This window comes from Grampus griseus (genome assembly GCF_964374135.1).
Source record: "Grampus griseus genome assembly, chromosome: 21".
In the NCBI taxonomy this organism is placed as follows: Eukaryota; Metazoa; Chordata; class Mammalia; order Artiodactyla; family Delphinidae; genus Grampus; species Grampus griseus.
Genome location: NC_139015.1, coordinates 13,453,738 through 13,473,778, shown reverse-complemented (window position 1 = coordinate 13,473,778; position 20,041 = coordinate 13,453,738). Strand labels below are relative to the sequence as shown.

Sequence of the window (20,041 nt, the reverse complement as noted above, 5' to 3'; positions counted from 1 at the left end):
TATTTACAATTGTTATATCTTCTTCTTGGATCGATCCCTTGATCATTAGGTAGTGTCCTTTGTCTCTGGTAATAGTCTTTATTTTAAAGTCTATTTTGTCTGATATGAGAACTGCTACTCCAGCTTTCTTTTGGTTTCCATTTGCATGGAATATCTTTTTCCATCCCTTCACTTTCCGTCTGTATGTGTCCCTAGGTCTGAAGTGGGTCTCTTGTAGACAGCATATATATAGGTCTTGTTTTTGTATCCATTCAGCCAGTCTGTGTCTTTTGGTGGGAGCATTTAATCCATTTACATTTAAAGTAATTATCGATATATGTTCCTATTCCCATTTTCTTAATTGTTTTGGGTTTGTTATTGTAGGTCTTTTCCTTGTCTTCTGTTTCTTGCCTAGAGAAGTTCCTTTAGCATTTTTTGTAGAGCTGGTTTGCTGGTGCTGAACTCTCTCAGCTTTTGCTTGTCTGTAAAGGTTTTAATTTCTCCATCAAATCTGAATGAGATCCTTGCTGGGTAGAGTAATCTTGGTTGTAGGTTTTTCTCCATCATCACTTTAAATATGTCCTGCCAGTCCCTTCTGGCTTGCAGAGTTTCTGCTGAAAGATCAGCTGTTAACCTTATGGGGATTCCCTTGTGTGTTATTTGTTGTTTTTCCCTTGCTGCTTTTAATACGTTTTCTTTGTATTTAATTTTTTAACAGTTTGATTAGTATGTGTCTTGGCGTGTTTCTCCCTGGATTTATCCTGTATGGGACTCTCTGTGCTTCCTGGACTTCATTAACTATTTCCTTTCCCATATTAGGGAAGTTTTCAACTATAATCTCTTCAAATATTTTCTCAGTCCCTTTCTTTTTCTCTTCTTCTTCTGGGACCCCTATAATTTGAATGTTCGTGTGTTTAATGTTGTCCCAGAGGTCTCTGAGACTGTCCTCAGTTCTTTTCATTCTTTTTTCTTTATTTTGCTCTGCAGTAGTTATTTCCACTATTTTATCTTCCAGGTCACTTATCTATTCTTCTGCCTCAGTTATTCTGCTATTGAACCCTTCTAGAGTATTTTTAATTTCATTTATTGTGGTGTTCATCGTTTCTTCTTTCCTCTTTAGTTCTTCTAGGTCCTTGTTAAATGTTTCTTGCATTTTCTCTATTCTATTTCCAAGATTTTGGATCATCTTTACTATCATTATTCTGAATTGTTTTTCAGGTAGACTGCCTATTTCCTCTTCATTTGTTAGGTCTGATGGGTTTTGATCTTGCTCCTTCATCTGCAGTGTGTTTTTCTGTCTTCTCATTTTGCTTATCTTACTGTGTTTGGGGTCTCCTTTTTGCAGGCTGCAGGTTTGTAGTTCCCGTTGTCTTTGGTGTCTGTCGCCAGTGGTTAAAGTTGGTTCAGTGGGTTGTGTAGGCTTCCTGGTGGAGGGGACTAGTGCCTGTTTTCTGGTGGATGAGGCTGGATCTTGTCTTTCTGGTGGGCAGGTCCACGTCAGGTGGTGTGTTTTGGGGTGTCTGTGGCCTTATGATTTTAGGCAGCCTTTCTGCTAATGGGTGGGGCTGTGTTCCTGTCTTGCTAGTTGTTTGTCATAGGGTGTCCAGCACTGTAGCTTGCTGGTCATTGAGTGAAGCTGGGTGTTGGTGTTGAGATGGAGATCTCTGGGAGATTCTTGCTGTTTGATATTACGTGGAGCTGGGAGGTCTCTTGTGGACCAGTGTTCTGAAGTTGGCTCTCCCACCTCAGAGGCACAGCACTGACTCCTGGCTGCAGCACCGAGAGCCTTTCATCCACATGGCTCAGAATAAAAGGGAGAAAAAGTAAAAAGAAATAAAGAGGATAAAATAAAATAAAGTATGATAAAATAAAGTTATTAAAAGATAAAAAAATAATTAAGAAAAAAAATTTGAAGTAATAAAAAAAAGACGGACACAACCCTAGGACAAATGGTGAAAGCAAAGCTGTACAGACAGAATCTCACACAGAAGCATACACATACACACTCACAAAAAGAGGAAAAGGGGGAAAAATAATGTCTTGCTCTCAAAGTCCACCTCCTCAATTTGGGATGATGTCTATTCAGGTATTCCACAGATGCAGGTACATCATGTTGATTGTGGAGATTTAATCCACTGCTCCTGAGGCTGCTGGGAGAAATTTCCCTTTCTTTTCTTTGTTCGCACAGCTCCCGGGGGTTCAGTTTAGGATTTGGCCCCGCAACTGCGTGTAGGTTGCTGGAGGGCGTCTGTTCTTCGCTCAGACAGGACGGGGTTAAAGGAACCGCTGATTCGGGGGCTCTGGCTCACTCAGGCCGGGGGGAGGGAGGGGTACGGATGCAGGGCAAGCCTGCGGCGGCAGGAGCCAGCATGACATTGCACCAGCCTGAGGCGCGCCGTGCATTTTCCTGGAGAAGTTGTCCCTGGATCACGGGACCCTGGCAGTGGCAGGCTGCACAGGCTCCCCGGAAGGGAGGTGTGGATAGTGACCTGTGCTCGCACACAGGATTCTTGGTGGCGGCAGCAGCGGCCTTAGCGTCTCATGTCTGTCTCTGGGGTCCGTGCTTTTAGCCCCGGCTCGCACCCGTCTCTGGAGCTCCTTTAAGCAGGGCTCTTAATCCCCTCTCCTCGCGCACCAGGAAACAAAGAGGGAAGAAAAAGTCTCTTGCCTCTTCGGCAGGTCCAGACTTTTCCCCGGACTCCTCCCGGCCAGCCGTGGTGCACTAATCCCCTGCAGGCCGTGTTCACGCCGCCAACCCCAGTCGTCTCCCTGGGATCCGACCGAAGCCTGAGCTGCAGCTCCCAGCCCCCACCCGCCGCAGCGGGTGAGCAGACAAGCCTCTCGGGCTGGTGAGTGCTGGTCGGCCCCGATCCTCTGTGCGGGAATCTCCCCGCTTTGCCCTCCGCACCCCTGTTGCTGTGCTCTCCTCTGTGGCTCCGAAGTTTCCTCCCTCTGCCACCCACAGTCTCTGCCTGCAAAGGGGCTTCTAGTGTGTGGAAACCTTTCCTCTTTCACAGCTACCTCCCAGAGGTGCAGGTCACGTCCCTATTCTTTGTCTCCGTTTTTTCTTTTTACTTCTGCCCTACCCAGGTACGTGGGGACTTTCTTGCCTTTTGGGAGGTCTGAGGTCTTCTGCCAGCATTCAGTAGGTGTTCTGTAGGAGTTGTTCCACGTGTAGATGTATTTGTGGGGAGAAAGGTGATCTCCACATCTTACTCTTCCGCTATCTTCCCCCATCCTCCCCTTGTAGATTTTTTTTTTTTGGCGGTATGCTGGCCTCTCCTGTTGCGGAGTACAGGCTCCAGATGCGCAGGCTCAGTGCCCAGGGCTCACGGGCCTAGCCGCTCTGCGGCATGTGGGATCTTCCCGGACCGGGGCACGAACCCGTGTCCCCTGCATTGGCAGGTGGACTCTCAACCACTGCACCACCAGGGAAGCCCCTCTTGTAGACTTTTTAATGATGGCCATTCTGACGGATGTTAGGTGATACCTCACTGTAATTTTGACTTGCATTTCTCTAATCAGTGACATTGAGCATCTTTTCATGTGCTTTTTGGCCATCTGTCTTAGATTTTCTGCCCATTTTTTGATTGGGTTTTTAAAAATATATTGAGCTGCATAAGCACAATTATTTTGCATTGGCTTGGCCAAAAAGTTCATTTGGGTTTTCCCATAACATGTTATGGAAAAACCAAAATGAACTTTTTTGCCAACCCAATATATTTTGGAGTTTACAAATGATGCAACCAACAAGGGATTAAATATTCTTTCTGTGGGTTGTCTTTCCATTTTGTTTATGGTTTCCTTTGCTGTGCGAAAGCTTTTAAGTTTAATTAGGGTTCCATTTATTTTTGTTTGTTTTTTCATTACTGTAGGAGGTGGAACCAAAAAGATACTGTGATTTATGTCAAAGAGTGTTCTGCCTATGTTTTCCTCTATGACTTTTATAGTATCTAGTCTTACATTTAGGTCCTTAATCCATTTTGAGTTTATTTTTGTGTATGATGTTAGAGAATGTTCTAATTTTATTCTTTTACACGCAGCTGTCCAGTTTCCCCAGTACCACTTATTGAAGAGACTGTCTTTTCTCTATTGTATATTCTTACCTTCTTTGTTGTAAATTAATTGACCATAGGTGCGTGGGTTTACTTCTGGGCTTTCTATCCTGTTCCACTGATCTGCAAGTCTGTCTTTGTGCCAGTACCATACTGCAGCTTTATACTATAGTCTGAAGTCAGGGAGACTGATTCCTCCAGCTCCGTTTTTCTTTCTCAAGATTGCTTTGGCTTTTTGGAGTCTTTTGTGTTTCCATAAAAATTTAAAAATTTTTTGTTCTAGCTCTGTGAAAAATGCCATTGGTAATTTGATAGGGATTGCATTGAATCTGTAGATTGGCTTGGGCAGTATAATCATTTTGACAATATTCTTTCAATCCAAAAACATGATATATCTTTCCATCTGTTTGTGTCATCCGATTTCTTTCATCAGTGTCTTACAGTTTTTGGAGTATAGGTCTTTTGCCTCCTTAGCTAGGTTATTTCTGGGTATTTTATTCTTTTTGATGCAATGGTAAATGGGATTGTTTCCTTAATTTCTCTTTCTGATCTTTCATTGTTAGTGTGTAGGAATGCAAGAGATTTCTCTGTATTAATTTTGTATCCTGCAACTTTACCAAATTCATTGATGAGCTCTAGTAGTTTTCTTGTAGCATCTTTAGGATTTTCTACGTATAGTATCATGTCATCTGCAAACAGTGACAGTTTTACTTCTTTTCCAATTTGGATTCCTTTTATTTCTTTTTCTTCTCTGATTGCTGTGGCTAGGACTTCCAAAACTGTTGAATAATAGTGGCAAGAGTGGACATCCTTGTCTTGTTCTTGATCTTAGAGGGAATGCTTTCAGCTTTTCACTACTAAGATGTTAGCTGTGGGTTTGTCATATATGGCCTTCATTATGTTGAGGTAGTTTCCCTCTATGCCCACTTTCTGAACAGGTTTTATCATAAATGGGTGTTGAATTTTGTCAAAAGCTTTTTCTGCATCTATTAAAATGATCATATGGTTTTTATTCAATTTATTAACATGGTGTATCACATTGATTTGCATATATTGAAAAATCCTTGCATCCCTGGGATAAATCCCACTTGATTATGATGTATGATCCTTTTAATGTGTTGTTGGATTTGGTTTCCTAGTATTTTGTTGAGGATTTTTGCATCTATGTTCATTGGTGATATTGGCCCGTAATTTTCTCATCTTGTGGTATCTTTGTCTGGTTTTGGTATCAGGGTGATGGTGGCCTCATAGAATGAGTTTGGGAGTATTCCTTCCTCTGAAATTTTTTGAAATAGTTTCAGAAGGATAGGTGTTAACTTCTCTAAATGTTTGATATTATTTGCCTGTGAAAACATCTGGTCCTGGATTTTTATTTGTTGGCGGTTTTTTAATCAGTTTCAATTTCAGTACTTGTAATTGGTCTGTTCATATTTTTTATTTCTTCCTGGTTTAGTTTTGAGAGATTGTATCTTCCTAAGAAATTGTTCATTTCTTCTAGGTTGCCATTTTATTGGCATAAAGTTGCTTGTAGTAAGTAGTTTCTTATGATTCTATGTATTTCTGTGGTGCCAGTTGTAACTTCTCCTTTTTAATTTCTAATTTTATTGATTTGAGCCGTTTCTCTTTTTTCCTTGATGAGTCTGGCGAAAGGCTTATCAGTGTTTATCTTTTCAAAGAACCAGCTTTCAGTTTCATTGATCTTTTCTCTTGTTCATTTCTACTTCGTTTAGTTTTGATCTGATCTTTATGATTTCTTTCCTTCTGCTAACTTTGGGTTTTGTTTTTTTTCTCTAGTTGCTTTAGGTGTAAGGTTAGGTTGTTTATTGGGGATTTTTCTTGTTTCCTGAGGTAAGACTATATTGCTATAAACTTCCCTCTTAGACCTGCTTTTGCTGAGTCCCATAGGGTTGAATCATTGTTTTCATTTGTCTCTAGGTATTTTTTTATTTCCTTTTTGATTTCTTCAGTGATTCATTGGTTGTTTAGTAGCATATTGTTTAGCCTCCACGTGTTTGTGCTTTTTACAGTTTAATTCTTGTAGTTGATTTCTAATCTCATAGCATTGTGGTCAGAAAAGATTCTTGATATGATTTCAATTAAATTTACTGAGGCTCGCTTTATGGCTCAGCATGTGATCTATCCTGGATAATTTCCCATGTGCACTTGAAAATAATGTGGGTTCTGCTGCTTTCAGATGGATTGTTCTGTAAATATCTACTAAGTTCATCTGGTTTAATGCATCATTTAAAGCCTGTGTTTCCTTACTGATTTTCTGTCTGGGTGATCTGTCCATTGAGGTAAGTGGCATGTTAAAGTCTCCCAGTATTATTGTTACCATCAATTTCTCCTTTTATGGATGTTAGTAGTTGCCTTACATATTGAAGTGCTCCTATGTTGGGGGCATATATAATTTTTATGTCTTCTTGGATTGATCCCTTGATCATTATGTAGTGTCCTTCTTTGTCTCTTTATTTTAAAATGGATTTTGTCTGAGATGAGAATTGCTACTCCAGCTTTCTTTTGCTTTCCATTTGCATGGAATATCTTTTTCCATCCCCTCACTTTCAGTTTGTATGTGTCCCTAGATATGAAATGGGTCTCTTGTAGAGAGCATATATATGGGTCTTTTGTATCCATTCAGCCAGTCTGTGTGTTTTGGTTGGAGCATTGAATCCATTTACATTTAAGGTAATGACTGATATGTATGTTCTTATTGCCATTTTGTTAATTGTTTTGGATTTGTTTCTGTAGGTCTTTTTTCTTCCGTTCCTCTTTTGTTCTCTTCTCTTGTGATTTGATGACTACTTTAGTGTTGTGTTTGGATTTTTTTCTTTTTGCATGTTTATCTATTGTACATTTTTGGTTTGCAGTTACCATGAGGTTTTGATATAGCAGGCTATATATATACAAGATTGTTTTAAGTTGCTGGTCTCTTAATTTCAAATGCATTTCCAATACCCTGCATTTGTACTGTCCTCATGATTGCTGGTTTCAATATATTTGTGTGTGGATAATTTCCCATGTTTACTGTATGTTTGCCTTTACTGATGAGGCTTCCCATTTGTAATTTTCTTGTTTCTAGTCGTGGGCTTTTCTTTTCCACCTCGAGAAGCTCCTGGAGTATTTGCTGTAAAGCTGGTTTGGTGGTGCTAAATTCTCTTAGCTTTTGCTTGTCTGTGAAGCTCAACAAGAGCCTTGCTGGGTATTCTTGGTTGTAGGTTTTTCCCTTTCATCACTTTAAATATATTGTGCCACTCCCTTCTGGCCTGCAATTTCTGCTAAAAAACCAGCTGATAACTGTATAGGGATTCCCTTGTATGTTATTTGTTGCTTTTCCCTTGTTGCTTTTAATATTTTGTCTTTACCTTTTGTCAGTTTGATTAATGTGTGTCAGCATTTTCCTCCTTGGGTTTATCCTGTATGGGACTCTCTGCACTTCCTGGACTTGGGTGACTGTTTCCTTTCCCATGTTAGGGAAGTTTTCAGCTATTATCTCTTCAAATATTTCCTCAGGCCCTTTCTCTCTCTCTTATCCTTCTGTGGCCTCTGTAATGCAAATGTTGGTGTGTTTAATGTTGTCCCAGAGGTCTCTTAGACTGTCCTGCTTTCTTTTTATTCTTTTTTCTTCATTCTGTTCCGGGGCAGTGATTTCCACCACTCTGTCTTCCTGCTCACTTATCTGTTCTTCTGCCTCAGTTATTCTGCTATTCCTTCTAGTGTATTTTTCATTTCAGTTATTGTATTGTCCATAGCTTCTTGGTCTGTGCCTCCATTCTTTTTCTGAGACCTTGGATCATCTTTACTTCATTACTCTGAATTCTTTTTCAGGTAGGTTGCCTATCTCCACTTTACTTAGTTCTTCTGGGGTTTTATCTTGTTCCTTCCTCTGGAACATATTCCTCTGCCATCTCATTTTATCAAACTTTCTGTGTTTGCTGTCCTGCAGGCTACAGGATTGTAGCTCCTCTTGCTTGTAGTGTCTGCCCCCCTCGTGAGTGACGCTGATCTAACAGGCTTGTGCAGGCTTCCTGGTGGGAGGGACTGATGTCTCCTCAGTGGTGGGTGGAGCTGGGTCTTGTTCCTTTGATGGGCAGGGGTGTATTGAGGTGGCTGTGGGCTCAGGAAGACTTTAAGCAACCTGTCTGCTGATGGGTGGGGCTGTGCTCCTGCCCTGTTGGTAGTTTGGCCTGAGGCTTCCCAGCACTGCAGCCTTGGGCTGTTGCGTGGGGCCAGGTCTTGGCGTTGCAATGGCAGCCTCCAGGACACCTCACGCTGATGAGTACTCCCCAGTACCTCTGCCACCAGTGTCCTTGTCCCCATGGTGAGCCACAGCTGCCCTCCACCTCCCCCAGGAGACCCTCCAAGACCAGCAGGTAAGTCTGGCCTAGGCTTCTATTAAGTCACGCCTTTTTCCCCTGGGTCCTGGTGCACATGAGACCTTGTGTGCACCCTCCAAGAGTGGTGTTTCTGTTTCCCCCAGTCCTCTGGAGCTCCTGCAATCAAGTCCCGCTGGCCTTCAAAGCCAAATGCTCTGGGGGCTCCTCCTCCCAATGCCAGACCACTGGAGCCTGACATGGGGTCTCAGAACTCTCAGTCCTATGGGAGAACCTCACAATATAATTATTTTCCAGTTTGTCAGTCACCTACCCAGTGGATATGGGATTTGATTGTATCGTGAATACAACCCTCCTACCGTCTTGTTATGGCTTCTTTGTTTTTCAAAGTAGACTATCTTTTTTGGTAGGTTCTAGTCCTTTTTTTGTCAGTGCTTTTCAGCAGTTACTTGCGAGTTTGGTGTTTTTGTGAGATGAGGTGAGCTCAGGTCCTTCTAGTCTGCCATGTTATCCTCATCCCCTATATATACTAATTTGTACATGATTATGGGGACTGCAAAGACTGACTGTCATCTGCAAGCTGGGAGACTCAGAAAAGCTGGTGGTTTAGTTCCAGTCTGAGTCTGAAGGCCTGAGAACCAGGAGAACCAATGGTGTAAGTCCCATTCTTTTTCCTTTTGTGCTTATTCTAGTTTGACTAGCTCATAGGGTGCCACATGTAGAGGCCTTGAACCTAGTGTGAAATGGCTGTGCCAACACCTCAGCTTGGGGGGCTGTGTGCAGAAGCCAAGGTGCTGACTTCTTGCCACTAGAAGCAAGCAAGCAAATATCTGGTAACCAACTGTCATGGGTACTAAAAGGGACAGTTTCTGCATGGAGTAAGGTCTGGATGAGGTAACTTCTGTCTTTCAAATTCCTGGCATATTATGAAATTATGCACCTTATTGCTAATTTAGGCATAACAAGATCATATGTTTAAAAAATTATGCATGCTACTATTCACATAACAGGTTTGAGACCAAATGTTAATGCTTTCTATTTTACTTATTTTGATAATTCATAACTTAGAATACTATCAATGTGTAAATCCATTATTTTTAGCACTGAGAATTTTCTCTCCCAAAGGATAATAGCATGGTTATTTTTAGTTATGATCTATTAATACTTTGTATAGGTTAACTTGAATCTCCCTAATTAAGAAATCAGAATAGAAATGTATAACTATGAAATTCCCTTAAATCATTGCACTCTTTTTCTTAAAAACAAAAGATCCAACAATTCAAAATATGTCTAAATAACTTTTTCTTTGATTTTTAAGGCTTGTCTTCTGAATCCTTCATTGGCAGATGAACTTCACACTTTACTTATTCGTCAGAGAATTTAGACTACAATGTATTTCAACAAAGATCATCGATCCTAACAACTTAGAATGTGTGTATTTTTATAATTTTTTATAATAGCTATGTTTGTTTTCGCTCTCCCATGTTACATTATCCTGGGTATTTTACTGATGACAGGTTACCTTCATTCTTTTTTTTTTAACATCTTTATTGGAATATAATTGCTTTACAATGGTGTGTTAGTTTCTGCTGTATAACAAAGTGAATCAGCTATACGTATACATATATCCCCATATCTCCTCCCTCTTGTGTCTCCCTCCGACCCTCCCTATCCCACCCCCATCCCACCCTCCCTATCCCACCCCCCCATCCCACCCTCCCTATCCCACCCCGCCATCCCACCCCTCTTGAATTTGTAAAATGTTGCAACTTGAAACGTAGCTACAGGATCGAACTGCAGGAAGAGTCTTCAAAGATCCAGCTCTTAGGCTAGAGACTGACCAAGACCATGTCAAATATTGAAAACCATTCCATAAAGCAAGTATTTCTTTCCTTTCTTAAATAGTGTCCTGAAAGACTTAGTGTCATCTTAGCTTTAATAACTTCAGAAGTATAAATGCTACAAACTTATTTTAAAAAATCTGAAGTTTAATTCTTTAAATTTCTTTACTCCTTAGTGTTGTGAATTTTGAATAACTTTTAATTTTATTTCAGTCATTGAAGACTTCTAAAACAGAAAATTCCAAATTGAAAATTAAAAATCTAAATTTCAAAATAAGTGGGTTTAAGAAATTGCTTACAATCTTGCCTTTCCATATCTTCCCCTAAACATCTTAATGAGTAAAACTGCTATGTTCCTGGTAATCAATTGAAACAAGATGTTTCTCTGTGCTTCAGGTCCTTTTCTACATTTTAAAAACCCTTAATGTATTTCAAAACAAGATAAAATTTCAAATCATCTACCAATATAACTATAACTAAACTGTTAAATTAGCAAGAGGCTTTCCTTATCAATTACATCTACAGAGGCAAAATCCGACAGTAAAAATAGAATCCATATGCAAAAGATTCTAAAGAAATATACATCTGTGAAACAGATATTGAAAATAACGTTTAAGATACCTGAACAACACCTTCTTTGTAAATGTTATGGCTTTATTTTAAAAATCACAACCATCCTTTCCAAAGTGATTTACAAGATCTAGTCTTAGCACTGGGAAAATGCAATTAATATGTAGGTGCCTGTCACTAAAGAAGTATTATATGGCACAAAACTACTTGCTCTTGTTTTATGTTCTGGTTTGTCTATATTATTTGAACTTTGTTGAAATTTCTTCCCTGTATCTAAAGACAAACATAGGCCATATACTTCTCCTTTAAATCTTAGAGTAGAAACTTAAATAATCCCTGAAACCCATTCCTTTGCTTTTAAAATCTCTGCTGAAGACGCTCTTCTTCCCCAGTAACAACATTTCCATGTCTCTAGCCCATTAAAAGATTTCATAAAACCTAACGTAAATCGTTCTACAATACAAGCCTACTTGCTTTTGCTCTTGTTTTCTTAATAACATCCATAGAACATTCCTTCAGTGGTTTGAAGATCCAAATTTCCAACGGTATTCTCTTCTCCACACTCAATCCAGTTCCTTAAGCCTTTAAGAATCTTAAAATAGAAATGTAATAAGGCAGTGTATGGGGACTGTAATAGCACTTTCATAGCTCACTCACTCTACATCCCCAAAGTGAAGGCCACTTTAACTGCCATTAAAACACGGTTTGAGAAATCCTAAAGGTAGGAATTTGACATGTCATATTTGGTAATATGCTGTGCTTAAATGTCCTAAGTGAACCCAACACAGAATTTAAAATTTCAGTTTACTCTAGTTACCATAAAGCTGGCAAACCTGGCCCAGGTGAGCCCCTGCAAACTACCACTACTCCCAACATGGTGCACACCTTGATCTGTGATTGGAGTCACCCTTTAAGTGAGGTGAAGCTTCAAGGTCATTAAAACTTTTTTCAAAAAAAAAATCAAAACTTCTGTAAGAGTCCTTACAGTTGATAACTTATGAAAAAGTAAGACGACTTCTTAAGGATTGAGGAGTCATAACAGCCGTGGTTTAATTATGCAGAAGATGGTCACTTTTAGTAACTGCTATGAGTTCCTGGGGCTTGGTGACTTCACACTGCTTCTCTTCTCTGAATGTCTTTTCTACATCCCTATGAAGGATAATTCTTATCCATATAAATAGCCAACTGAGTTTTTTCGAAAGTATCAAATATCTTGGTTTGAAATAAGGATCAAAGAGCTGTAGCTAAAAGAATATCAAAGATAAAATTTGCTTTACTAATTTTTAACCATTTGTCTTTCAGCACTTATGTTTCATATCAAGAACTAGGCATATCAGGAACTCAGCAGGTATGATCTAACAATGATATAATTAATACCACTTTATATATACATAGTATGTTTCTTTCATGGATTTCAAACTGAATTTCTGCTTAATTGGCTTGCTTTCAATATTCCTGGGGGTTAGAAAGGGGAAAGTGTTTCATTATCACTGCATAATAAATGGTAAAACCCAGGAAAATTAAGTGACTTGTCCATGGTCCCACTACTAAAAACAAAGCAACATCTGCACCCTGGATTTCGCCTAATGCCCCTACTGGTCCCCAAGACTTGATGACACAATCAAGTCCTGAACAGCCTGAAGTAACTTCCCTCCTCTTTGTTTCCCCATCTCATTCCTGCCCATCCATCCCACCTCCCTAATAACAGCACTTCAAGCACCAATTTTGGCTCTTCTCATTCACACCAAAAATCATATTTTTCACATTCATTCTGTGTCTGGAGAAAGGCAACAAACTTTATACTTCCTTACGGAAGTACTTACATGTGCAATGTTTTCTACAGAAAAGGCACTTGATAAGTATCTGAACTATCTTAAGTGCTTCAACTTTTTTTGAGATATAAGCATCTTAAACATCAGAGCGCTATGATTCATTTTTATATTTTATTGCTTCAGATGCTTCAAACTATGGGAAATCTTTGGTAAAAATAAAGACAATAAAATTTTCACAATAACTTCACACAAAGCATTGCACAACAATATTCAACACACACGAATATAGGAATGTTCAGAATCCTCAGTGAGGAAATTAACTGTACAATGTTCATAATTCATTTAAAACAAACTTTTTAAAAACAAAACAATAAATATTTAAAATATTTCCTAGGTTCTTATCACGTATTAACACTTATATTTCAATCAGTATGTTGACCTTTAAAGGATTTATATTAAAATAAAAATAATTAACAAGTGTTTTTTTCTGTTGCCTAATATACAGCATCAAGTTTTCCCCCCAATTCTGCTTAATTCACATAAAACTAGAGGGAGGTAACTAAAAGATCGGTATGGTTCTCAGTCAAGCCCTCTGTGGAAAAGAGGAAAATGTTTCATGTCTATTATTACAGACATTTCTCTGGTGGTTTATTTGTGGAGTCTCAAACCTGACAAGCTTTAAGTTCATCTAAATGAGTTCTCAGCTCAGGACACAATTCAATTAGCAGCAGTTCCATCAGCACCTGAACCAAGAAAGAAAAAAAAAATGTCTTTTTCTCTAAGGGTTAAAAGGAATTAGTATTCTATAAACTCCATTTAGCATCAGATTGATTTATTTCACGGTCCGTTATAACCACCAACAGTATTATCAGACTACTGGGAAACAGTTTGCTTTGCTGAAATAAGCAAGCCAAGCACTCAGGCAGAAACGTTACAGCACAAGTTGAGAGAAACAGCCAGCAGGCGAGGAGGGGGATGCTGCACCCACAGGGGGGTATTTTTTTTAACCAAATTGAACAAAAATGAAGCAGAGAAAATGGGTTCAGAGTTACAAGCAATAAGAATGATTAAGCGTATAAAAAGTTAAAATCTACCCCCGTATATGAACAGAAACGTAGAACTGAAGAAACTGAATCCTCTGGGAGGCTTTAAGTTACTCACATATAACAGATGCTTATTGGCTCTCGTTTCTTGCAGTGCGTTGAATATTTTTATTATACCATGACGGGCATTTTGCTGTCCAACAAGGCTCTGAAGCATATCTGAAAAATTAAGTTTATATTCCATGCTGCTGTTGATAAAGTGCACCCTGCACGGACCTTCAGTGAGGGGCTACGACATATGCACACACAGCACATAAAGGCACGGAGACGCGAGGAACATGAGTGATCAGCTCTTTCCAATGTTTAAGGAGAAAATTTAGAATTTTTCAATATAAGGCATTTATACAAACTATAAGTGAAAAAGGAGAAGGGCCATCAACACTCCCTTTTCATGTGACTTTCAGGGTCAGAGCCCAGGCCTCACCTGGAATGTTTTCAAGCAGCTTCTGCTGTGCTCTCCGCTTTGTTTCCTGGCTTTGCTCTTCACTTGGGATTGTGTTCGGAGGTGCCAAATTCCCACCGGGCCACAAAGCATCCCGGAGAGCGCCGATGTAGTAGACCACCATTTGCTCGCTGAGAGCCCAGTCCACTGCGTCCCGGAGTTGTCTTTCAAGAGCAAAATATTTCTTGGATGAGGTTTTTAAAAATCTTATTCTCTATTCTCACAAGGCATTTATCAATGAGTAGGTTAAGATAAGCGTTTGATGAATAAACTAGGAATTGGATTTTTAAACTCTGACTCGGAAAGTTTTTTTTTATTTTGGTAACACTGACAGCCATTCATTCCTGGAGCTCACATTTTCACTGGTACTGAATTCTCTAAATGTTTGCCGCACGGTGTCTTTCAATCTGGAAAAGCAAGAACTGAGAGGAGACTGATTTGTTTGAAGCTTGCAACTACTCTTAACTGTGCACGGTACTCAACATACTAATTTCTCCATGAAGTGGTATAAACTGAAAGCATCAATCCGTTTTAAAAGACTGTGACGAGCTCCCTGAGCTCTGGGAGTCCTGGGGAGAACCAAGCTTCTTCACTAGTTGTCCCCTGGGGCGGCCACGGCAGAGGATGCTGGGCAGAGTTGTCTGACCCCGGAAACATCTCACATGCTCACGGGGCAAAGGGGGAAAAGACACCCCCCTTTCACCACAAAGGGGGGGACTTTGAAAAGATACACTGCTATCCAGCCACGTCACCTTCCCACAGGAGTGAAAATCGGGCAGATCTTGACCTGCACGGTTATAAATAAGTGGCTTTTATCTGGTTACCCAGGTCTTCCATAAACCCAACTTCATCAAATTCCAGCCAACCACTGGACTGCTGCAGAGAGCAGCACAGCTCACAGAGCCAGGAGCGGTGCTGAGGTTGGGAAGGGAAGTCTCTCTGCAGAAAATGGGAGCAGAATCACCTTGGACTATTAGTGCAAGAAAGACCTGAAGTTTCAAACTTAATTCACGAATAATAAATCAGAAAGCCCTTTAAGAATCTGACTTCCCAACCAGATTTTTAAAGGGACAATGTGAGGTTTTCAGAAATAATATCTGAAATAGATGTTTCAAGCCCAGCACTTTGCACACAGTAACTAGTCACCAATGAAGTCTAAATTCCACTGTGAGTCAGAACCATGGTAATCCTGTTTGTAACTGCATGTCTCCTAAGATACTTCCCGATACTACTTAGAACTGTGCAATTCATATCTAGATCAAATAAAACAATTTTATTAATTCAATGGGGCTTTGGCTTTGAGAACCTGCTGACCTGCCTAAGTAAAATCTACATAAGAACACAGCTTGTTTTGCCTGTAGTCTTTGGGTTACTCACCAGCACTGCGTGAAGAAATGAAGAAGGAAAATTTCAGTTTGCAACTTAAAATTAGGTGAGTGACTTACCAAAGGCCATCACCTAAGCATTTTCTATCAATTTAGGTCTGACTTTGTATTAGCCAAAACTGGAGGAAGCTTTTGCAGCAATTCTGGGATGTGAAATTACAGTTGGTACAAGGCGAGAGGCACATATTGTGCTGCTACTTAATTTTATGATGTGTCCTCGTCTGCCTGAGGCAAAAGAGCACAGGGCCAGATGCTCCGTAATTTCTCTACCTGATAAAAAAGCCCACTGAAACCCACAGACTGAAAATTCCCTACGTGGTGCCCCTCCCCCGCCTAATGTATTCACCACTCTCAGACCACAGCTGCTCGTCTTAAAATTAAGAGCCAATATCATAAATAGGAGCAGGGAATGTATGCATGATTTTCTGAAACTGAAAAAGAAATAAGTTAGCGAGTCTGGAGTTCTGAGAAAAATAGGGCCATTTTGAAAACTTCTTTATCCAAGGCCTGTCAGTACTAAGGTTAAGAGGTTTGCCTCAGACTGAAACTAAGTTAAACAGGGCATTTTTCCGCTTAAAAGCTCACGATACTAAAAGTCAACTAAACAAGCCACTAACACCATTTTTTTTTTTTTTCCTGTGGCACATGGGCCTTTCACTGTTGTGGCCTCTCCTGTCGCGGAGCACAGGCTCCGGACGCACAGGCTCAGCGGCCATGGCTCACGGGCCCAGCCGCTCCGCCGCATGTGGGATCTTCCCGGACCGGGGCACGAACCCGTGTCCCCTGCATCGGCAGGCGTACCCTCAACCACTGCGCCACCAGGGAAGCCCCACCATTTTTTAAAAGAACTTAGAAATAAACAGAAGTAAATTTTGGTTTATGACCACAAGGAAAATATATTCTATTTGCAACTGAATAAAAATATAATATGGGGCTTGTTTAGTTTAGATTTTTTTTTCCCCTTAGTTTTAGCAGTTGACTCCCAGTTTTTGTGTGGGGACGTCATAATGCTACAGCCTCGTAAGCACTGGGTACTGGGCATAGAGTATAACCCTTAAGGATATGGGTAACGTGATACAATTCAGAATACACGTATGGCTTATAATAGTGTTATAGGGTACACACACCCCTCATGGATACCTAGCTATCAACTAATGAGGAATTACTATTTTAATATCACCACAACTCTAAAAAAATATATGGTTTGCATTTCCCTTCAAATAAATACCTGCCGTGCGATGCTCATCCTACTTTCATTTTGGCTCAGAGTCTAAGCCTTAAACTGATCCACATCATGTGACATAAAAACGCTGTACCCAAGATATTAAAACCAGTCATCATGGTCAACAGAGAACTTTCCAGAACAATCTTCTGACCCTTGCCAACCAGCCTGCCAGAGCCAGCCCAAGCTTGTTATCTGGTGCACCGTGCATTCTGGAGGAGACAGTCTTGTAGAAATCTGCTTCCCTATCCAATCTTAGAATCATATCAGAAATAAAGAGAGAAACGAAAAAACCTTTAGTTGGGGATGTAATTGGACTGTTAAGGCAAAGGCTAGGGCATGAATTCAAACATTAGTTTCGTGCAACTCACTTGTTGATGGTTCTTCCGAAAGTGACCTGAACGAGAGCAATTAATGTTCTTCTCACCCATTTAAACACTAAAATATAAATCAGAGGAAAAGCATTACCACAGGCTATCACAATCGTGACATTTTCATAGCAGCACAAAGCATAAATCTTAACCACGTCACTCAATCCAAGTCTGGACACTAAGGGGCTTTGATATCCACAGAATTTGGGTCTAGGTTAGCAAACTTCTGCCCAGGAATACTCGAATGAATAAGCTTTCATTTTCTACTTTGCAACTGATGAGAGGAAACTTAAGACTTCTTACAGCTTTTCAATGCCTAACAACAGCTGAGCTAGCAAGTGGAACTAAAACTTCACTTCATGTGTCCCCGGGCTACTGACGTCTGTTTTCCACTAGCAGACAGTGCAATTCCTTTTAGATTTGTGCCTGGCTTGTTGAACCCAGTGTTCTAATACACGGCTCTGAACGAGAAGCATCTGTAGTCAGATGTTGACAAATATTTTGAAATATTAAGAAATTGATAGGTCTAACTGCTCCCTTTTGAATAGTAGTTTGTAGATCATGCATTTTAATATATTTTATGCCCGTGGGGGAAGAAAGGGGGACTGGGAAGCCCCAGGATTCCGAGTGAGCCATGGACTCATCGCTCCTGCACCACCGCCCGGAGCAGGCGGCCACCATCGCCTTCTCCGAGCCTCAGTTTCCTCATCTGGAAAAGGACAGTGTTAGCATGTACTTTCGTTTTGCTGGAGAGTCATGGCACTACTTTGTGTGAAAGAGTTTTGTGAAGGGTCCTACATATCTAAACTTTTCCTATTAGCATTAGGTTAGGAGACACATTGTTCTAAGTGTAGAATATGAGTATAAACCAAAAGAAGGCAAAGAGATGCTGTGAGGATATTTCTGGTCTGCAAATTGGAATCGAAACCAAATATTCCGCTTATATATTCACTTCCATCCACTGCAATGTTTAGCTAGTGACACATGACTTGGCTATGATGGGGCCAAGAATTCAGGGCTCCTGCACCAAAGAAAAAAAGGAGTAAATTCACAAACACCTCTGTACAAGGGAAGGCACCCAAACAGAAATCAACAGTTAACACACACTTGGTGCTAGACTTTAACACATTCTCAAGTCATTTCTAACTTTAAAAATGGATCTAAGTGTCCAGGTGCAGTGGTGGTAATCCTTCAAGTAAGTGTCAAGTCCTGGGGTCAGGACCACGCCTCAGAAATGCCCTAAGTGTTGATGGAATTCAGAGCGCGCTGCAGGCGTGCCCATCTGAGGCTGGCGACCCGGCTGGGAGGGGTGTGTCTGGCAGGGATGAGAACTTCCCTCCACCCTTCTCAGGCAGCAGACAGGTAGCTCAGACCCAGAGGGTCTGGAGACACGAGCAACTCCAGGAAGAGTGCCGGACAGCCGAGTGACTGGTTATAAATGTTTAAAACAGCTACACTTCCGGTCCATTTTCATAAACTGAACTAGAGCAGGAACCCAAAACGGCTCTGCTACAGATTCTCTCCCATCACTGATGCCCCTGACTCTACGACATCTTCCTGCCCTTCCCTAGTCCCCCACTCCAACACAGAATAGCCCCATTATTCTTTCCAAGGACTCATTCGTTCGAGGCCATGGAGGCAGCTGCGGCAACACTAGGATTTTGCTGATGGCAAATATATCACATCTCATTATCAATGATGTTCTGTTTACTCCCCTCTGGAAAGTCACTAGCAAAACCAAATATTCTGAGCAGGTGCACATGAGGGAGGAGATGCACACCACAGAGAGGACTTGGAGCCCTACTCCTGCCCTGACTGCCTCTGGCACGTCCACCAGGCTTCTCAGTCTCTTTGTGTCGCAGAGAACACGCTGACCCAAGGCCAAGACGGTGCTTCCTCGTTCTTACCGACTCTGTGGGACATGGGGAGGACTCATGATTTAATGGGCAGACTTCACTGTGGAGGAGCCAGCCTCTGGGTTTGGGGGAGAACTGTTTTTTCCAGCCTGTACTGAACCAAGTTCAACACCAGCACACATCTTAAAGTGTCGGACCAGCTATAGCTTTTTCATCTGCAAGGATCCTTAATAGTTGGACGATATTCCATCATGTGGATATTTCTTAATTTAACTATCACCCATTTCTGAATTTAGCTTAGTTCCAATTTTTCCTTACTGTAATTATGCTCAAAGGAACATGCTTATCTATAAATCTCTGCCTGGAGTTTAGAATTTGTGTCTATTGCTTAATGTGAATTACATTTTTGAAACCATTATGTTGTAAATTCACCGAAGAAAGAATCTACCTCTGAGATATTTTTGTTTCCCCTATGGAGCGATATCTAAAACATAAGCTCCCAAAGTGTTTGCTGATTATTTTAAGATTTGGCTTAGAGGAAGAAAAAGTTCAATGACCAAAACAATCCCGGCACTGAAAATTTTCTTGCCTATTCATTCATTCATCCATCCATCCATCCAAGCATTTTCATTGATCACCTACTATGCATCAATCGTTGTAAAGATACCAAGGATTAGAAGACATAAAAGACGCGCCCAAGCCTGTAAAAGCACTTGAAGTTTCTTCATCTGCGAAGAATTCTTTAAGCGACATGTTAAGGGATATATAAATAAGAACCAATGCACAGCCGGCTTCCTGCATAGGACCAACTCCCAGCCCACCTTCTTTGCCCAAAGGGAAAAGATGCTCATCCAAGTGGGCAGAGCCCAGGACATTCTCCGAGCAACGTGCTCCCGGTTGGAGCACTGCTGTGCCTTGCGAAACCCTGCTCCTCTTGTGCGCTTCCTCTGCTAGGCGCTCAGCTGTGCCTTTAGGCACCTGGCACACCTCTAGCTAGGACTCGAGGCTCCAGGTGTGACCGAGTATGCTGGCGTCGCCATTTACAGGTTGGGGACTGTGGAAGGTGAGGGCGGGTAGACAGTCCTATTCAGGACTCAAGACTAAAGCCAAG

General features: G+C 40.9%; 2 protein-coding genes across 7 annotated transcripts in view; one reads left to right on the top strand and one right to left on the bottom strand.

Annotated features, from left to right (window-relative positions):
• Positions 1 to 9,917, top strand: part of LRP2BP (LRP2 binding protein) — a gene marked incomplete at its 5' end in the record, with an annotated part of 37,851 nt that extends 27,934 nt beyond the window's left edge. For all 3 annotated transcript variants that reach the window (XM_082680506.1, XM_082680505.1, XM_082680504.1), the window contains one exon: positions 9,687 to 9,917. In XM_082680506.1, coding sequence (XP_082536632.1) covers positions 9,687 to 9,752 — 66 coding nt within the window. In that variant the 3' untranslated portion in view covers positions 9,753 to 9,917. The remainder of the gene's footprint in view (positions 1 to 9,686) is intronic.
• Positions 9,918 to 12,733: 2,816 nt separating this feature from the next.
• Positions 12,734 to 20,041, bottom strand: part of SNX25 (sorting nexin 25) — an 84,000-nt gene continuing 76,692 nt past the window's right edge. For all 4 annotated transcript variants that reach the window (XM_082680459.1, XM_082680460.1, XM_082680461.1 and 1 more), the window contains 4 exons: positions 17,075 to 17,141; positions 14,079 to 14,260; positions 13,713 to 13,813; positions 12,734 to 13,294 (listed from right to left, as the gene is read on the bottom strand). In XM_082680459.1, the coding sequence (XP_082536585.1) occupies positions 13,214 to 13,294; positions 13,713 to 13,813; positions 14,079 to 14,260; positions 17,075 to 17,141 (431 nt within the window). In that variant the 3' untranslated portion in view covers positions 12,734 to 13,213. The remainder of the gene's footprint in view (positions 13,295 to 13,712; positions 13,814 to 14,078; positions 14,261 to 17,074; positions 17,142 to 20,041) is intronic.